The 21,317-nt window shown below is 42.1% G+C and overlaps 1 protein-coding gene across 1 annotated transcript; it reads left to right on the top strand.

Annotated features, from left to right (window-relative positions):
* The first annotated feature begins 13,605 nt into the window (after window positions 1-13,605).
* On the top strand, window positions 13,606-20,775 carry LOC115361013 (monocarboxylate transporter 2). The gene is made up of 6 exons (XM_030054249.1): window positions 13,606-13,840; window positions 14,776-14,919; window positions 15,323-15,652; window positions 15,755-16,062; window positions 17,052-17,292; window positions 20,573-20,775. Exons 1-6 carry the CDS (start codon window positions 13,606-13,608, stop codon window positions 20,773-20,775), a joined length of 1,461 nt encoding a protein of 486 aa, XP_029910109.1.
* The last annotated feature ends 542 nt before the right edge of the window (window positions 20,776-21,317 follow it).

Genomic DNA, 21,317 nt, shown 5'->3' with positions numbered 1-21,317 from the left:
TTTTTTTTTTTTTTCATTATTTTGATTTCATTTTTGAAGGAGATTTTGTAATGTTTTATCGTTCTCACTGCTGGAACATGTGACTGAAGAGCACTGTGTGTTGTCTTTGTCAGTTTCATGAATGCTTCTTGTTCTCTCTGACTTCATTTGAATGCGATCGTCTGATTTAAGGAGGATAAATTCAAAAGTGAAACGTGATGTGAATCCCCAAATGGCATGAGGCAGCTGATGCCGCCGTGAAACGTGAGTAATCAACTTCATTTCACCAGAGCATTCTTCGTATAGATCTTTGTCGAGTCCCTGAGCCGCGCTTACTTACAACCTGTGAGTAAATCCTGGGAAATCTATTTGCACAAATCTATGAATCTGAAGTGTGCAGTGTTTCATTAAACCCAGATGCCAGATTTTGTTATGGAAATGGCCTCTGAAAACAGACCTAAGTCTAATCTGGTGTGTCTTTACAGTAACTCAGCTGGCCCTCTAGATAACTACAACATTATTAAAGCTACTATTAATAAACAGTAGACTCCTATTCAGCCATGACCTTATAAAAAATGTCATTATAATCCTTATTAGCACTGGGGTGTGACCAGCACTCTATATCTTTTTCCTCTTATGTGAATGCAGCTACATAAATATTTCATTTTAGTAAAATTATGGATTTCTTAAATTGTTCAGAGTCAGAATCAGAAATGCTTATTCTACCACTGAACCCGAGGGGAAATTGAATAAGTGGGCTGTAGCGACATAACATACAGTACATATGAGTTCATATTTCATATTTCTGAGTGAACCCCATCCACAGAAACCTCTTGCAGACTCACTCTTATTCTCCCCTCGCCGCGCCCAGACACACATTAAGAGTCTCACAGTGATTTAATGATTTATTTTTCACTTTGCTTTCTCTGCTCTCGCTCCCGCACTCTCTCCATCCTCTTCATGCATCATTCTTCTTTCACCTATTCCTCACCCTTAATCCCCGCACATTCACAAACTTTGAAGTGCCACAAAGTTTAATGCGCTGCAGCCCAAAGCATCTTCTCCACAAAGGCCTAAAAACACACCGTGTAACTTTAAAAAAAAAAAAAAAAAAAGGAGACATTGTGCGTTTTGAAATTGTTCTGTGAAGACTGAGGCGAAACCTGCTGCGTATCACATTCTTCTTAATCTGATTATACATTCAGCTCATACCAGATTGAGGGAAATAAAATCACTTTCTTCATTTTGCTCTGGACTATAACAGCATAAGCCTTCACGACGAATGCATAAGTTATCTCTTGATAACATTATTTTCCATTTTGATCTATTTTATCCTCTGTTGAACCGTTCAGGAAATGTGGATGCTAATGAAGTGAGAGCATCTATTCCCAGCTGTAACCTCTTTTTCCAGAAACAGCCCTTATAGCAGTTGTGTCTCCCTCATTAAGCCGCTTCCTCTCCCCCGTTCTCCTCCTCCTTCCTACCTGTAAACACCCTGACATCACCTAGGAACCACCTCTGGACTCGACACATCATTTACCTGGAGACCGGGGCTCAGCATCAACAGGTAAGGTGACACACTCACACAGTATCGATTGGCTTTCCGTCTCATGCATACACTTTATTTGGCACTGGTTTTCTCTGTGTGGGAGATGAAAAAGTGCTTTAAAAATCTCTCACATTGTTTGTTATGCTGATGTGGTTCCACTAGTGCTTCTCTAGTTTGCTGTGGTGTTAAAGCGAGTCACGGTGAATGGGGGCAGGTGGACGCAGAAAACGCAGAAAACAACAGGAGGAGGAGCAACTGGGGGAAATAATTATTCATTCCCAGACTCGGGTCAAGCAGGTTAAGGCGAACTGAACGAGCAGGATTTCGTAAACCAGTGCAACACAAACTGGAAAACACACACGTATAAATCCACAGAGGACTAATCACCAGAACGAGACACAGCTGGGGTGAGAAGGTGAGGGGAGATCAGGAGGGAAACACAAGGAGGGGCTAACGAGGAGACTGTGAAGGTGTGGCAGGGAGCGAGACAAGGGCAGCGCTAACAAGGCTAATACAGAACAGGTGCACAGGGGAAAACACAGGACGCCGGCAATACAAAAGGAGATAATCAAGTGAGAAACCAAACGAGAGAGAAGCAGAGTTAAAACACAGGGAACCACGGTACTCGCCATGGTAACCACATTACCTGCTCTGGACCAGGTAATGTTCAGAGATTCCGCTTAAAATGGGCTTTTTTCCTGTTTGCCTCAGGTAATACGCCTATTAACCCTTTACATTTTCCACTGAATATCATCCACAAAACACAAGAATAATAAGCCACAGCAGCTACATCGCACTTTGAATGATATTTTAGTAACACTTTACAATAAGAGTACAACAATTAACGTTAGTTAATGTTAGTTAATGCCATAATGGTTAATTAACTGTTAGTTAATGATTATTATGGCATTTACTAATGTTAATAATATCTACATAACCTTTAAATAACATATAAATTAATACTTTAGCATGAACAGCATTAGTACATGATTCTTAGACACATTAGTAAACGGTTAGTTACCTGTTACTTAATGTTTATCACCTGTTACTTTATTACGGCATTAAGTAACGTTAATTGTTGTAATCTTATTGTAAAGTGTTACCGATATTTTTATGCTTGGTCCTTATTTGCTGCCAAGTTCGTTTGACTCATCTAATAAAACACCAGTTAAAAATCAAAGTTTGTTGCACATACACCTAACATCATTGCAACTAAATTTATTTCACTTGATACTGACAAAAACTACAGTGATTTACATGTGTCCTTCATTGTAGGGTAGCGTGAGTCCTAAATTAAATTCTTGAGTTTAGTGTTTAATAGAAATAAACTGGAAGATAATTTACGAATTTACGCAATCCGCAATTTTCTGCCAATATTATTCTCTGGCCTCATTTGCAGCCACAGTAATAATATTTTTGTCCTCCTCATAGCTCTACGTAATGACAGTTTGTTCCTCCTGTGTGCAATCGGTCCATTTTGTGCACAAGAGTCACGTGAAAACACCGAACGTGCACAGTGCTCAGAGAGGAAAGCCGCGCCTCACGAAGCCGGTTGTTATTCACCGTCGTGATACCGGCCTCCTCGACTTCAGGTTTTGTCGAGCCAGCTCACACAAAGAAAACCTGGCTCTGTTGAACAGGAAACACAGCGAGAGTCCACAAGATTGAACAAGTCCGTAAATGCAGAATCATGACACAGTGACTGAAAGGCCGGACGAGAATATCTCTCACTTTGGCAACCTTGGCTCTGGAAAGTGCACCAGCATAGTCCTTGTCGGTGTGTGAAAGAAGGACACTAGAGAGCTAATATTATCCCCGTGTGAAACGTCGGTGTAGCTGATGGAGCGAAATCGAAGTCTAGCAGATAGTTACTCTGGCAGACACACTGAACACACTTATGCAGCACATACAAAAGGAGTTATATATCTATTTCGGACATAATTATCGTCTCTCAAATCTTTACATTTTGGAAACTCGGGATTATTATCCTGACCTGGGGACTCGGCTCCGTGCACAGCTAACGTGTTCCTCGCAGCGTTAAGAACGCAAGCTCTTGTTTTAGTCGGTGCTATAGAAAAGGTTTGCATGGCTGGTGGCTGACCTGTGTGTCATCAGTTAGCTGGCTGCCTCCGCTCAGCAGCAACAACACCGCCATCTGGGCAAGCCCACACACACCTGTGCTTTCTGGGAGTGTGCCACCGAAAAGGCAACCAAAGAAAGAAGCAGCGAGGCAGAGGTGGCAGAGGGCAGGACACGGGATGCAAAGGGTGGGAAATAAAGGAAGAGCAAGGAAATGGTTCTGTCCTGAGGTCCAAAATAGAAAAAAGATGCTTAAATCAGCAGTTTCAAATCGCTAAGCAGAGGAAAGAACTATTCAAAGGGGGATGAGTGGCTAAAATAGGGATTTACGATGGAGATAAACACGCAGAGGTGAAACATCAAGGGAAAAGGGGATAGATGTGAGTGAAAGATTGATGAAAAACCCTTTTCGACTGTGAAGAAGAATAATAAAACAGCAGAAGCAATGAAAATAACCACAAAAACAAGTAAACATAACTTCTTTATTTCCACTACAGTGATGACCAAAAACATCCAAACCTCTAACAAGATGTTTGGTTTGACCTCAGAGTGATGTATTAGATGCTGAGGCAACAACAAAACATTTTCAACCAATATTTTTTCATGTTCTTGGAAACTAATGTAAATACACATTTTTAAAAAATTGCATTTAATCTCGTATTCAGTCTTAAAAATCTGTTTTTCCTGAAACAAGTGAAATAATCTGCCCGTGGGATGAGATAATCCCACCTGTTTCCAGTGCAAATTAACTTGTTTCCAGAATTTTCTTGAATCAGATGTCATTTTCTTGATCCTAGCGGGCTGATTTGTCTTATTCTGCCTTCAATTCATGAAACTAGTGAAACTGCACTGGAAACAAGTGGGATTATCTCATCCCATGGGCAAACTTCAGCTGTTTTGAGAAGATTTAAGTCTGAATATGAGGCAAAATGACTTGTTAAGATGTAGATTTTTTGCAGTGGAGTAAAACATTTCCAGCGATCACATTTTGAAGCTCTTGGTTGAGCTCAGTGATGCTTCATCACGGTAGTATGAACGCATCAGCCATATCCATAGTCCATCCATAGTTTGCAGATATCCTTATTGAGTTATTGCTATCGATATGAATAGACCTTGTTAGCATTTTGGGTTGGAGTTTACCATCAAATATCAATACATAAGCACATCAAGTCAAAATATAAACAATAAATAAGAAAAATGAGAGCATACCTTGACAATAAAATGAATGCGCTCATGTTACACTTATGACACAGCAGAAACAGACAAGGAAACAAACAGACAAATAAATACGTAAATAAACAAAGTAATTAATGAATTAATTAGAGTAATTAATTAATTCTTCATCAATTATTTGAATAAAAAAGGTACAAATTCCTTCCCTTCTGAAAAAGAGACACAAAATAACCACAACAGACATGACAATTCTCCATGACTTAAAATCTCTAACATCATTTCATTTCATAAATTACAAACTAGTGGTTAGTCCTAATCATCGGTAAAAACAGTTTGTCTTTACAGTAGTCTTTGCAGTAATTATTGTCTCTATATTTCCCCTGCGTGAGCCGCCATTTCAGACGCTGATTCATTTTCCATATTCCACATTTACAATAGCAGCTCGGGGAAGGAGTGAGGAGGGGTTAGTGCATCAGTGCCCTGCGTCTGCTCCTGCACCCGTGCGCGGCACCATACGGCCTGATCCATGGATTAATGGTTATCCACGTCAAAAAAGGTCAAACCCATTTCCCCCAGGCTTGCTCCAAGTGTTGGCTGAGTCTGCGTGTATCTGCAGAATTTCTGACAGGGCTGTCAGCACAGCAGCCCTCTGGAGGAGCCCAGCCCACCGCGCTGCCCTCCGCTCCACTCTGTTCTCCATTCACCGGAATAATTCACACTCAGCTAAAAACAAAATTGATCACTGAACGCTTCTCTGGGGCCAAGACAAGTGAGGACATGGATGAAAAGATATTTGCAAGCTATTGGGGCATGCAGATGTTGCCTGTGGGCAGCGACTGGGGGGGGTGTGTGTGTATATGTGTGTGGGTGCGGTTGTGTGCGTACACAGTACATGATCTGATTTTTAAGCAGGCATGCGGCAGGGCTGAAACCTAAATGATCATTTGACTGGAGCAGGAAGAGTGGAGTCGGTGCCGAGGGACAGTTTTTAGCTGCAGCAGACCTGACTGGCCTGAAAATTTGTTCTCAGAAACAGCTAAAAACTTTCCCATCTGGCAGAAATGGTTTTGCCTTCGACCAGGAACCAGCTGTTCAAAGTTTACAACATCACAGTTATTCTAATTAAATCAGCAGAGGGCAATCAAGCTCAGTCCCGCTGCATGTATGAATATATATTACGGCTTCAGAAACACATTTCACTGTGGTGCCGAGCAACACAAGGACAAGTCATTGTAAACAGAGCAGCCACCACTAAACCTGGTGAGAAAAACAGAGGCGCCATACTGCCCTGAACCACGAGCACGGTGAGGCGTGAGCATGTGTGTTGCGACCGTCCGGCAGAAATGAAGGAATTTTCAAACAAAGACGACGAAGACAATTCTGCTGAGATAAGACTTGTCTTTTATCACAGGTAAATGCACAGAGATGGGTGATGACAAACAGTGTGTCTGCCAGAAATTTGGCCGTAATCAGAGAGCAGGGACGAGGTCCAGACTGAGCCGGCCAATCGATGCCAGCAGAACCCCCCCCACCGCACACACACACAAACACACACACACACACACACACACACACACACACATCCTTTAATGATTACAAACTCATTGTTCTTCTGCAATGACCTTGGCTCATCACACAATCAGGGTCTGATTGCATCACACACGCTCCCTGATTGGCCTGTTAGCTTGATGACAATTACATCGGTGTATGTGTGACTGCTGTCTTGATGTTGTTGGACAAGTTTGGGGATGCGTGAGAATCCACAGAGGTTCCCACTGTGCTCTGTGTTAGCTATCGTCAGATATAGTGTGTTTCTTGCAGCAAAGATGAAACCGAGCCTGGTGGCTGGTGTCGGCACAGCTAAAAGCCACTCCAGCCCCAGTTTTATCTAACCCTAACTTTGAAATATAATCACCGCATGAACACCAGAAAAACAACGAAGGCAAAATACCAGTAGGCGTGAAAGACCCGGTCCCTCCATGTAAAAGCAGAGAGAGGAAACTTCTGCGGCTAACAAGCATCCCATAAATAATCCTTCAAAGGGTCTGGAGCACAAATGTGTTTCACACTTATTGCATCACTGAATTCTTGGAGTGAACTGTAAGTTTTGGGGGGTTTTTTATTAAAAAATATGTTAAAGTAACAAGGATCTCTTGGAGTAAACAGCAAACAGTTTAGTTGTCACATTTTTCTCCAACATCAGTATTCTGGCATCATTTTCCAGGTTAAACTGAGTGCACATTTGAAAAATACTCATTGGAAAACGTAGCCCATTATGCTGTGTAGTTAGCCATGATGAAACCAGTGTGTTTATATTTTCCACATTCAGCAAAAGAATGCATATATGGAAATTTCTGTGCATGATCTGTTCAAAATGTGTATGAAATGGAGAATAACAGGTGAAATATAACTTGTTTAGGGTGTGCTTGGTGATGAAAGTGACCACGCAGCACAAGAAAACCCTACTGTTGCAGCGATTAGATGAAAAGGTGGATATTTGTGCCTGCTTCATCTGCTCTGTGAGACTTTGAGACACAAAATGAGACAGGAGGCCAGACTGAAACCTGAAAGCCTCTAGCCTCCAGCTCCTCCACTGGAAACACACCTCATAACCTTCCCCTCTCCACCCACCATATCATGCTTCACCAGCAACATATTCATTATTCACAAGTTGGTCCTCTCTGTCTATACCGATGCTCTCTTCTGCCTAGGGATCCCCGCCATGGATATATAATTCAACACACACACACACACACACACACACACACACCTATAAATCTTTAATTGTTTTCAGACCACCCATTGGGGATGTATTATTGAATGTCCGCCGCCAAAAGCTAAAACTACCAAAGATAGCCTACAAAGCCACTTCACACTAAAAGCCTACACTTTGCAGGGAGATTTCTCCACATGATATTATGTAATTGGTGCCGAATCTGGTGCCCTAATACAAACTATGCTGGAGATCTATGGCTTTCTAAATCAGTGTCTGGGTGCTGGCAGCTGCAGAGAGAGAAGATTGATTCTTTTTTTTTTTTTTTCTTTTTTTTCCTCCCCTTCTGTCTATTTGTCTCTTTCTCCCTAAGCTCTAATACCCCAGCAGAGCTCTGGCAAAATGACCTTCACTGCAACACAGTCAGTCTAAAATTTGAAATCCCCCAGTTTAAACGTGCCACTGGTACAACAACACAACATTTAGAAGTAAGAAATACATTTGCAGCAAACAGTGCACAGTGTCTTGATGTTATTGCATATAGAATAGAGTGCAATAAAACAATAGAATAGTTCATGGAAACTATAATTTCACAAGATCTGAAGGGGGAGAGCAACATCGTCTCCATTGCAAAAACAGCCCGGCAGAGGTTGTAAGCCCTGCACCAGCTGTGCTGATCGTGCATACATGATTCATGTTGACTGTGAAAGCACTGTTCAAATGTACCTCATATTTATTCCATATTCATACCTTGGTCTCAGTGAATGGTTTGAGTGAATGGGCTGGTTTCTAACAGGCTGGAGAGTGTGTGTTAAAAACCCTGCAATACACACACAGTGGCTCAAACTGAATCACTGTGCTAAATTCACCCACTGGCCATTAATTTGCATAGCAACAAACTGAGAGAGTGTTCAGCCAGCCATGTTAGCCAATATTAGCCGTTAGCTGCAACACTCTGCCTCGTCGTTGAAATGCTGATTGTTTCAAAACTATTGTGATTATTTTCCAGCAGTTAACGTTGGTGCAACCTGAACATCAGCATGGAGCTAGCCAAGCCATTTTTTTTGTAGATATGCACTGTATTTAATCCACTTTGGTAAATCCACAGTGTCTACAATGCCATGGCTCAAGTCGAACATTATGGTGGGTCAATTTATAACCAAATCAGCTGTTTGTGTCTCTGTTGCTAGGCTGCCCGACAAGGCATGTTGCTCTCTAAATTAACAATATCTCCCTGGTACAAGCATGATAATCCACTCTGAGGTGAGTGTTAATGGGTTTCTAATGTACTCTGCAGATGCAAACACTTTTTTCCCCTTTATATCATGCATTAAAATGCTTTAATGCACACCATCACTGTGGATTATCCCTGAGTTATTTCATGTATGTGTGCAGCACTACAGTTGTTTGTCACTTTGGTTGCTGTAAGTACAGTGAGAGTCATTCAAAACTAGAGCAAAATTTGTATGTGTAGACGCATGCATGGCCAATAAATCCTAATTCAGACTGTGAATAGACCATATATTAATAGAACGAAGTAGAATGGCACGGCACAGAAAATAACATAACATAACATTACGTAACATAACAACTGAACTCTGTGGCCTGTAAAACTCATTGGATATTAAGGAAGACAACAACATGTGCATCTCCATGCAACAAAGCCATAAATGCAGAAGCAAGGGGGAAAGCCATCACCAACTATAATTAAAGTCCTTTAAGTGATTTTTTTTTGTGGTGCTGACACAACTTGGGAACCTGGCGTTAATCAGTAGACTTAAGAAGTCATTAGTCGCCCTATTACAGCAGAAGTATGATCCTTCCTTGTTGTCCTCTACTTACTCAGGGACTCACAGCAACTCGGCCAAAACAATGCAACCAGAATTGTAAAGATGCGCGTCACCAATAATGACCTGGCACGCTCCAGCCCTTGGTACCGTGCCTCTTTGGCGCACGATGAAGTACCGTTAATTAATAGTTTGCAAATGATTATTGGCAGGCTGCACTATAGAGCTACAGTTAAAGGTCATTTATGAAATCTTTGTCCCAAGTGCCTGTGGGATAATGACACCACTCTCAGACTGTAAAAAAGCCTTGTCACGCTCTGCTGAATGTTCATCCCTCCCTCTTTGTCAGTGTGAAAGTCAAGGTAGCACAGTAACAAAGCAGCTGCACGCAGGCATGCCATCCTGCAATCATTAACCAGTGCTCAAAACTGACTCCCAGACCTTTACCCCCCACCTGTTATAAAAAAAAAAAAAAAATTGCTTATGTCTTTCAGATCTTGTAGAATTATGATTTCATGAGCCATGCGCTTGGAATTAGGAGTTTGTGTCTGTGTGGTCTTAGAGGAAGCACATGCTCGCAGTGTGCAGTTTGTTTTCCTTCGGTTTTTGACCGACTGATCATCAGAGGATTCGTGTTGGCAGTCTCTGGCAGCAGGAGAGACTGGAGGAGGTGGAGAGCTTATCAATTATGAAGAGATGCGGGGACCCCTACCAGGTTGACTCGCTTCATGCCGAGTGTGGTCTTGGCTGTCATGCTGTTGCTTGATCTCTGTGGGTTTTTTATCATCACATCAATCAATATCATATGATTTTATTAAAATTTGTAGCTTTTTATGCAACTATTCCAGCAGCTGTTTCACACTTTTGTCATTTTTTGAAATGTATTCCTTAATTTATTTAGGAACAGTGCACATAGATCAATATTTAAAATTTAAATGTGCCAGAGTTGCCAAGTTTGACTAATTTTCATCTGGAGTCATGGGGTATGACGTTCCAAAGTCATCGCATTCAAATTATTCGTGGCATTTCCAAAAGTATGAGTATGTTAAGATGCAATCATGAGTCAGCCGTGTTACAAAAGGCAAGATCCTCTGTTCTTCTTTCAACACCCACCACATAAAGCACATAGCATAAATTAAAATAATAAATCAGCAGAGAGCTTTTCATAGTACTCTTCTCGGCGCAGAACAAATGTTTCCCTTCTTAGCCACCATGTCAAACCAGGACATTTTGCCTTTATATCATTTCGGTGTCTTTCCCACTCTTAGGACAGTGGAGGACCAAGAACTTGCACCTAAGTGATGCACCTTACTGTGTATATTTGGTGTATTTCATTTATGTTCTGTTTTGATATCAGCATTTATGGTATGGCCTTGACGATTCCTCACTTTCTTCCATATCTTTTCCTCTCCAAGATATTGCGGGAAGCCCTTTTGAAAGAGAAGTTACAGTCATTAAGGGCCATGTAAACTATACTGACATAACCTCTAGTTTATGGAGGAAGCGAGCTGTAATAGAGACATAAGAGTAGATGTAAAGATAAGATTACATGTTTTGTCCTGACGTGCGGTCAACCTTGCTCGTCACTTGCTGCTGAGATTCACACAAAGTTAATGAGATTGTCCTTCAACTAGTGGAAACTAAGTGAATCTGCATGATTTTCCATGTTGGGTAGTTATTCATTAGAGGCCTTTGTCAGGTTTAAAAAACACGAGTACACACGTGTTAAAAAATAAAGGAGCGTGAAGTTGGTGTGTTGAAATATTAACACCTCACTGTCTGTTAACTAGTCATAGGTCCACAGAGGAAACGGGTTACAAAGGTCTCTGCAGCCTCAGGCCTCACATGTGTGAATGTAATACTCACACGCAGAAGATAACCTGGACATGGCTGGGATTTGACCATGTGTGCTTATGAAAGAAGTCATGCGACAAGGCACATGGAGCCGTCAGGCATGTGCACAAGCTCCTCTCCTGGACCTCTTTTTCACTCGCCTCATTCATGCTCTCTTACTTCCACTTACTGAGTTTGACCCTTGTCCCGTGTCTCCCAATTTGACCCATGCTTTCTCTAAACAGGGGCCCCTCTGACATGTTGCAGCCCTCACTTTGTCAGTGCCACCATCACCGCCGCTCCTAGAGCACATGTGAGAAAAGAAGAGGCCGAGCCGACCAGACAGCGCTGCCAGGGGGAAGAAGCCACACACACGGAGAGATGGGACGCAGCGCGGCTCTAATGTGACCACAGCAGGTAGCGTGTGTTTAGTGTGGATTATGGACATTGTAAGTCATTTAGCTTGTTCGGTCAGATTGTGGGGTCAGACAGCAAATTTGGGGTCTTTAAATTCAATCAGACAGGAGGTGGATACTCTTTACATTTCAGATGCTTGAGATCCTTTGTAAATTGGCTCTCGTTACAGCAAATTATATGTGAATTTCACATGTTAGTCAAGTGAACTGAAATTTAATTGAGCTCATTTCGGTCATACGCTTTAAATCTGATCTGCTTGCAATCCCTGCTGTTCAAAAAGACGACAAATAGCTCATGAAAGAACACATTTTTATTTAAAAAAATTTCACCAGACTACATTTGGCCCTAATGGCACAACACGCAAATTAAAGTTCACTGAACCTGATTGAAGCAAGACAGTTGTTTTGTACGAATTTCTGACTGAATAATGGAGCTCTGCCGTATGAATGAGCTCGTTCCATTGAAAGAGAGCAAAAGCCTCCGGAGAAGTTCATTGTTGAATCTAATACCTGAATATTAAACAAGCTTATAGTGGCCATACGCTTGATGCTCTGTAGCGCAGTGCGCCTTACTGTCAGCTCATATCAGCATCATACATATTGTATTCATGAAAAATACTGCCGCTGCTATGGCTGATCCTATTTCTGAGATAAACTGGCATGTGCAGAAAGTGCATTTGTTTTGTATCATACATGAGCTGACCTGAATCATGAAAGAGTGAGATTTTCATGTGTGATGCTTAACAAAGTTTATGTGTCAGGTACTTTATGTTTCTTTGTTGACGACCTAAATAGCCCTTTAAATAATACATAACACCCCCACCCCCACCCCTACTTATACATCCAGTATTCCTATTACGCGGCTATGGAAAAATCACCATAAAATCTCACTGATTGACCTAAAATTGGAAAGAAATATAAATTTTTGGTGTTTTAATGGCTTTATATTATTTCTAAGTACAGATTTTTGTTATTTATAACCGATGCATTACAAAGAGTGTACAGGACATTGTAAATATATCATCATATGAATTTCATGTTTACCCGGTGGAACCCATTACATTAGGAAAACTCATTAAATATGAAGCAAAAAAAAAAAAAAAGATGTTAATCATTTATTTAGAGACGTTAAACACTGGCTGGGGTCAAATTGACCCCAAACATAATAGGAGGGTTAAATTATATTCACGGTGTTGCCACGTCATAAATGTGCACCATGTAAATGAGGTTACATCAACGGGGGCACTTTATTGCGCATGTAACACTGTCTCATATCACAGAGGCAGTGACACTCCCATCAACAGAGATTACGTAATCTGATGTGCAACTGCTCTACAACTCATATAATAATTTGCAGAGTTTGTGTCATCAGTGGATTGTGAGCCAGGATATCCAAGCAATTTTAGGACTGAAAGTTTAAGCTTTCGTCATGTGAGGGGATACAATGAGATGACAAACATAACAGGATGGGCTTTTACAGAGGCTTACAAACGCAGGCCCTGAAGAGATTTATTTTTGTCCACATACTGGATCTTCTATTATGATTTCATTATACTGTAGATTTAAAATGCATACCCCGGGGATTTCCAAACAGTGTAAATCAAATCTAAGCATTGTGATTGCTTGCAGTTTGTTGTTATCAGTGAGAGCAACTTGAACAGAGCTCACCGGAGAGAGCTTAAAATGTCCCTCCATTTCTCATCACGGTTATGCACATACACAACCCCTCAGAGGAGACTACAGCGATGAGCAATGCATGTCTCTGTTTGCATTATCTGGTGATTGTACAGTACCTAGAATAGGCTCTACAGCTCAGACACACACATGCAAACCCTGAGTTACTTCTATTTTTCTGCTGATATTTCAATCATAGATCATAGAGCCGAAATGTTGGCAAAATAAAAGCTGACATTTGCAAGCGATGGTGTAACCTAGTGATCTTCACATTGATTTTTTTCCTAATTTGCAATTTCAGAATATTTGTTGTTTCATTGTTGTGAAAATGCAAACCCCCCCCCAAAATAACGTTGTCCCTCCTCAGACATCTGAGTCAAGCAGAAACCACCGCAGATCACCATGGACCCTCCAGCGAAGGCGCAGAAGGTTCGGACGGCCGTGCCGCCGGCCGCAGCCCCTGATGGTGGCTACGCCTGGTTCATCCTGCTCTCCTGCTTCCTGGTGTTTGGCCTGACCTTCGGGGTCATCAAGGCCTTCGGGGTGTTTTACGTCGAGATACAGCGCTACTTTGCCACCACAGCGACAGGCACCTCCTGGATCACCTCTATCGCTGTGGCCACCATTCATGTTGGCGGTGATTATCATGGTTTTTTAAGAATAAATATTACATAACTCTGTCTTTAACACCATTCTGCATATAAAACAAAGCAACAGTGGACACTGAGACACGGCTACTTTTTCATCAAGCCTCTATTCTTAGAGTGCTTCTTCAAACTCTTAGTCATATCTGAGAAAATATCCCCGCTCTTTTCCACTGTGATGCCTCATCCCTCAGATGACTAAGCGAATATAACAGACTTCGTGGGGTTTCAGCCACCAGGTGGCTCTCCCCTACATCTTAAAAGTCTGCCAAAGGTCCCTGTGGTGTTGCATGAATCACACCACCTTAATCATCTGCAGAACTTACTGCTATTAATAAAACAACAAATGGCATTTAGCAGAAAGAATATTATCTTATATAATGAGACAGCAGTTGTATATCAGCTTAATATCAATTGTGTAACATACTGGCCGGTCAGAAAATAAAACAATATGTAAAGTATGTAAAGATGTATATACAACAGGAAGCAGTGTAAAAATCTTGTAACTTGTTGATACCATGCAATTGTAAGAATATTTTTTATTTTTCATCTCATGTAAATTTTATGACTGGTGAGTCAACTGACCTATTCGATCTGATTCAAATGTAGAAGTAACAAGGCAGTAGGTGGCAGTGGGATTCATTAAAAACTATTTTAATATTTTATGTCTTCAGTGGGATCTATTCCACCTGCCAGCTGAATAAAATCGATACTATATTCATTGCAAAAGAATGTCTTCATTTAGACACTGGGACAGGATAATTCCTGTAGCTGTAGGACTCAGAGGGAAGCACATCCATGCATACTGATTTATTTTTATTTTTTATTATTATTGTTATTTTTTGGCCTTTAATTTTTTGCAGGTTGTTAAGATGCCTTAGTTAAATATATAGGATTATATATGCATGCCCTGTGTGTCCCTCTGCAGCCCCTGTAGCGTCTGCTCTGAGCGCCCGCTACAGCCATCGCTCAGTGGTGTTCATGGGAGGACTTCTGTGCAGCTTTGGAGTGATCACTGGGGCTTTTGCAAGAAACCTGATAGAGCTCTACATAACAGTGGGCTTCCTCAATGGTGGGTTGTTCTATGCACACACACACACACACACACACACATACACAAACCAGTGCATTGATATTGGATGGTATTGATGCATCTGATACTGATACTGATACTGACACTGGGCTAGAAAGAGGTATCCATATCATAGATTTTACCCAAGACTAATATCCGATACCAAGAAACATCTCAGCAATGAAAGTACATTGATTTTTGTGCATTTTAAGCCTGTAAATTATTATAAATCATTTTTTGACCCCAGTGATCAATCAGATCAATGCATTTTGCAATGCAAGTTTCATCCCATGTATTGGCATCTGTATTTACAAAGTTCATCTCTACTTGAAACGCATCCATGAAATCAATTCACATGCCACGTCCGTGCCTCATTTTGTGTCACCGCTGTCCTTCACCGTAGGTTTCGGCTATGCTCTTACCTGGACGCCCACTGTGACCATGCTGGGCTTGTACTTTGAGAAGAGGCGTCCGGTGGCCAACGCCTTGGCCAGTGCCGGAGAGTGCATCCTCACCTTTATCTTCACGCCCTTCTTCCAGCTGCTGATTGACAGCTACTCCTGGAGGGGGGCCATGCTGGTGCTGGGGGGCCTGCAGTTCAACCTGTGCGTGTGTGGGATGCTGCTGAGGCCCCTGAACGCCACCAGGGAGGTGACTCATCTCAGCGAGGTCCAAGAGGAAGAGGGGACTTTGAGCCCGGAGTCCCTGCCCTTAACGGAGAAGGACTCAGAGGGTCAGAGCAAACCAAACTGTCTCGGAGATGAGGAGCTGAAAATGTCTCAGGGAGCTTCAACGATCAGTAGAGGTCTTGTAGACAGCACTAAGACCTGTGAAGAAACACCTGATCTGACCACAAAGGCGCAGCATCCTGACAGCAGGGCTACATGGGCTGAGCTACGGACCAAAATCCTTCGATACGTAGATTACACCCTCATCACCAACTCTCGCTTCATGGTCTACTCCATGTTTGGGGTGTTTGCCGCGCTGGGTTTCTTTGCCCCGGCCCTGTTCCTGGTGCCATACGCTCGCAGCCAGGGGATTGAGGAGTACCAGGCAGCTGCTCTCATGTCCATCTCGGCAGTGCTGGACCTCATCGGCAGGGTGTCCTTCGGCTGGTTTGCCAACCTGAGACTGGTGGAGACGGTACGTTTAGAGGTGGTTTCTGGGACAGGGTTTAAATCCTAGCATATAAAGTGTCTTTCTCAAACACACCAGAACTTTAGATCACTTGCTTCTGGACTATGGAGTCTTTAACAACATTTAGTGTGATAATCTTCCCGATCCATGTTTTTCTTAGTTTTGGTGACGCCTTTATTAAAAAGTGATATATGCTTAAGTGTTTTACGCTCACCCTGCACAATAATAAAGGCAAAGTGCAGACTGTGGCTTCTTATATTTCCTCTACCTTCTCACATTTATTGCAAACAACCCATAAACATAAAAAACATCATTTCCAATGCAACACAGGATTTCTCCCAGGAAAGATGCTTCTTTCGTAGAAATTTAGAATAGCAAATATGAAAAGCATGAATTAACTGGCTACAGGTTGAATCGTTATTGTATGGCATCAATTAGACACAGAGAATATCAAAATGGACATTTGTTGATATAAAAGGGTGATGATGATGACTTTCAAAACCTGTGTAAGTCTGCATTAGTGAGGATGATTGCACACAGCTGTGGACTGATCATGCTTGTGAAATGTGGAACGAATCTAAAGAAGACCGTTGTGTGGAAATGCTGTGACAAACTGCGTTAATCTGAAGTTACACCTGCTTCCTTGGAGGCTTAATTTAAACCTTCAATTACAATTATTCCTGTTTAAAAGGCGTTTTAGTCTACAATTAGGCTTAATCCCTGTGCGGGAAACCACCTCCAGTGTTACAGTGGGTTTGAGCAGAGCAGTGAAATCCTGCAAAATGACAATGTTGATTGAGGAGCTGAGGCGCTGCTGCAGTTATGTGCACCGTATGGCTATTTGTATATTTCCAGCGCACTGAAAAGAGGCAAGAAGCATGAAATTGAAGCCAGGCATTGATGTATAACCTGTTTACATTACGAGTGTGCACAAGTGTGGGTGCTACTGTGGGTGCAGCAGCCGATCCTCAGTCTGTGTCTCCTGTTCCCACCAGGTACAACAGCTGACAGCCACGGTGATCCTGCTCGGCACCGTGTTGCTCCTGTGCCCGCTGGCCTCCTCTTTCTTGGAGCTGGCCATCTTCAGCGCAGCCTACGGCCTGGTGTACGGAGCCACCGTCTCCATCCACATCACCGTCCTGGCTGAGGTGGTGGGCGTCCACAGACTTGGCAGCGCGCTGGGATTCTTCATGCTCATACGCAGCAGCGGAGGCCTCCTCGGACCGCCCATTGCAGGTCAGAGAGAAAAGGAGAGGTGTTTTTATCCAGACTTTTTTGATCAAGTCTTTGCCAAAAAATTCCCCACGGTCCATGCTGCCACGCTTGCTCGCTTCCAGGTAGACATAAACAATGTGCAATGAGGTGTGACCTTTTAAAAGAATAGAAAAAAAAAGCGGAGCAGAATGAGAGGAACTTTACAGCACCTACTTTAACATTTACTTTGGCAGAGGTTCAAAGAAAACAGGCCGACAGTGTCATTCATTTACTCAAGGTTACAGTGTCTGTCATTCAGGCTGGTCCTATTCTTCCACAAGACATTAAATCTCACACAATGGATCCGCTTGTACACCGTTCTGCATTGTAAGTGCGGCGTAGCGAGCCTGCTCACCCACAATGAGATTTTTTTTATGTCTTCCTGTCATGGAAGACCACCCTTCAATTAATCATGGATTTTGTTGACAGTGTATCCCACGGGAGTCTAGATTTTTATATTCAGAAAGCGACCGTGCACAAATTCAATATCATAGTGTTTTATGGTTGTGTTAATTTCATGGCTTATCGCTCCTGAAGCTGCATTTTTTTCCCCTTAGCATTGAGTTTCTACCCCACTGACCTCCCATTCTGTTACACTCTTTGTCCACATTCATATGTGGTGTGGTACAACTGTGCTAACACCCCCCACACACACACATACATGGTAAAACAGTGAAACCGAGAAAGAGAAAACATATAGAATCGCTATTCAGACAAAACAAAGACACTAAAATAAACTGAAGACACAATGGGCTGGGCAATATGGACAAAATACGATATTATTCACCTAATACCTTAATATTGATATTGTGATGACATTTAATGATAACTATGGGTCCTTTCATAAGATTTTTGATAATCAGTAATTAATAATGTGGATATGATATGATGACCAATCAGACAGATCAAATCATTGATCTATTTAACCTCTAACACTTCTGGTCCCATCGGTAAGTTCATCATTGCTGTGCAGCCAAGTTTTGTTCAAACTCACAAAACTTTATTTTAAATTCTAGCAGAGATCTCAAGGTTTCTAAAGATGCCAAATACGGTCCTGCTGAATAACAGGGAAATGTATATAAAATGATGCACAAGGCATCTAAATATATCCCATTTGATGTCATGGTGGAGCTATAAAAAAAAATGGCATCTTCAATTTGAATATGTCACTCAGCAACTTCAGTGAAGCATTGCAGCCAGCAGATACAGAATATATATGTGACAATGTCATAAAATCTGGACAAAAATGTTTTTTCTAACTTTGAAGTCACTTACGGGGGATTTTCAAGATGATTTTTGGGGGGCATTTCTGGTTTATTCAATAGTGACAATAGAGAGAAACAGGACAGGCAGGGGAGATGCAACGAAGGGCTCAGTCCAGAATCGACCCTAAGGGGAATTTTAAAGGAGAATCAGAGTTTAAGGGGCTAATAAGTTCAGAAAATTGCGTTCCTTCACTATAGCCAGCATCTGTGTCATGCCAAGATACCACAGTATCTGAAATCCCAGGGATTATCTAGTTTCATATCACAATATTGGTGTAATAAAGATATATTGCCCAGCCCTAATCTGCAGTAAAGGATAGTAACTTTACCTGGATTCACCTCATCAGTTTACTGTATAACCAGCGTCCCTTATACTTTGTACACTTAGTATAATGCATACAAACTCTCTGTCCATCCACAGTACACTAAAGGCATGAAGACAATTTCAGTATTTAACAGCAGCCACTTGTTACTGTAAACGTTGGCAGTGGCTGGTAAGTGCATCAAATCAATCAGCTAATTCAGGGGGAAAAGATCCTGTGTTCAATTATTCTGCTGTTTTCTAAAAGAAAAAAAAATTACATTGACAGCTATGCAATTCAAGTGGCAGATGAATTCAGAATCTACTGGCAAGCTCAGCTCAGCTCAGTGGACAAAAGCATTATTTTCCTGTCATTTCCTGCACAAATGACAGCGGACAGATAGCCCCACCACCCAGAGTGCTGTCCTAATAGCCAGTGAGCATTTGAACTTGATTACCGAGGTGATAACCCCCTTTTTTTTCTACTCTCAACTCCAAACAATAGCAGTAAATATAGCCTGAAAAATACCCGGCTTGCCTTGGCACCCAGGCACTGCAGCCGCTGCCAGAAAGTGTCCTGCCTCCGAGCACATCCAGCACCAAATCAGCTGGGGAAACCTCTCATGTGAAACACTGGCCGCTTCAACATAGAAAAAAAAAAAAACTCATTTAATTGTAGCTCAGATTGTTCTGCCAGACATTTGATAGTATTTATGGTTTTCCGAGAAGGCTGTTAGTAAAGCGAAAAGGAGAGAGAGGAGCGATTTGAATTGCCTCACTGTGAGAGATTGCTGTTTTTTTTTTTTTTGTTTTTTTACTCTCCTCAATGTGTGTGTCAAAATGAATTGGTCTTTTTGTTTTGGCATAGTAAACATATTTCACTGTAAATTAAGTGGAGTCGATTGATGCTCCGCTGATGTCGTTTCTGGGAAGAAAACGGCCACTACATCTCACGCAACACACACACACACACACCCACATACACATTAGTTGGCTCTTACATCTTGCTCTTTCAGGCCTTTATTTCTATCTCTGTTTCCCTTTAGCGCTGGTATCTCCATCAGTCTCTCTCTAACACGTTCCTCAAAACAGTAAAACGTCCTAATCTGGAGTAAAATGATATCATCAGAGCTAATTGTTAAAATCAAGCTGGATTTGAAATTGAATAAAGTTACATGCTAATTATACTGAAGCAGATATATAAATATAATCTGTGGTGTCCTATTAATAGCTGAACAGTTTCCCCTTAGGGACCGAGGCTATTACAAAATCATTTCTGCTTTACCATTCGAGACTTCAGATACTTAGAAGACCAGAGAGATGATTTGATGTTAAGGATGCATCAAAGCGTTCTAATTATGTTTTCTTCACTGGTGGAAAGCTCTGGTGTTACCGCCTCAGGAAAAAAATATCATCTTCGTGCAGTCCTTTCTTGCTTGTCTCCACTCTATTTCGCCTCATTTCTCGCTGCCTGTCTGTCGCAGTTTAGACAAAATGTTGACATAATTGTGATGTTGTATTTTGGGAAGCGCAGTTGCATTCCAGGCCAGCTCGCTAATTCAGGGAGGAGACAGTGTAAATATGATCTCTGGATGTTTTGACTAGTCTGGCAGGCTGAAATTTGGACTGTCAGGAGGCAGCAGAAGGCCCTCACATCACGCTCTGACAACACTTAACTGTGTTTCTCTCCCCGAAGGCTTTTTCATTGACAAGATGAGCAACTACGGGACGGGCTTCCTCATGGCGGGAGTGGCTCTCATCGTCTCTGCCCTCTTCCTGCTCCTGCTGCACCAGATGAACCGCAGGAGTCAGGGGTCAAACACCAAGGGCCACGACTTGCCCACAGACGGCAAAAAGGACAATAAGGCGCCGGCATCAAAGCTGAAGGACTGGACATGAAGCAAAGGAGGGTGGAAGAGCTGTTGTGGCTACGGTGGGACGAGATGGATGAAGGTCTGGGTTTGTGGTACGTGATGAAAAAAAGTGGAAATTATACTAAAAGCTAAGGCTGTGGACTGGAAGGATGGAGTTAAATGATATGGATAATCCTCCTCTGCAGGATCAACTTTGCCTTACAGACACGACTGGTGCCTCCTAAAATGCAGGTGACGCCTTTGATGGTTTCTAGTCGGCACGTGTTCGCCATATTGAACAGAGGAGGCCTCAGCTGCTGAGAAACAAGCGTGTGCACACTTTGCCTCGTTCTCTGAAGCCAAGCCAATCTGTCCTGCAGTATCAAAGGATGAACACTGACAAAAGACACAAATGTCAGCAAAGGGATGCAGTGAACAAGTGAACAGTTGTTTTCAAATGTTCTCTGGCAAGAAGCGAGCATGTTATGCGTTTTCTTCACTCGTCACGATGCACTGAACCGGTATTATCATTTACATGTCTTGAAATGTCACTCAGATGCAAAATGTGTCAGGAAATTGACAATCATT

The sequence above is a fragment of the Myripristis murdjan genome, chromosome 6 (genome assembly GCF_902150065.1).
Source record: "Myripristis murdjan chromosome 6, fMyrMur1.1, whole genome shotgun sequence".
Taxonomy (NCBI): Eukaryota; Metazoa; Chordata; class Actinopteri; order Holocentriformes; family Holocentridae; genus Myripristis; species Myripristis murdjan.
The sequence above is the reverse complement of the archived record's forward strand: the minus strand, read 5'-3'. Positions and strand labels throughout refer to the sequence as shown.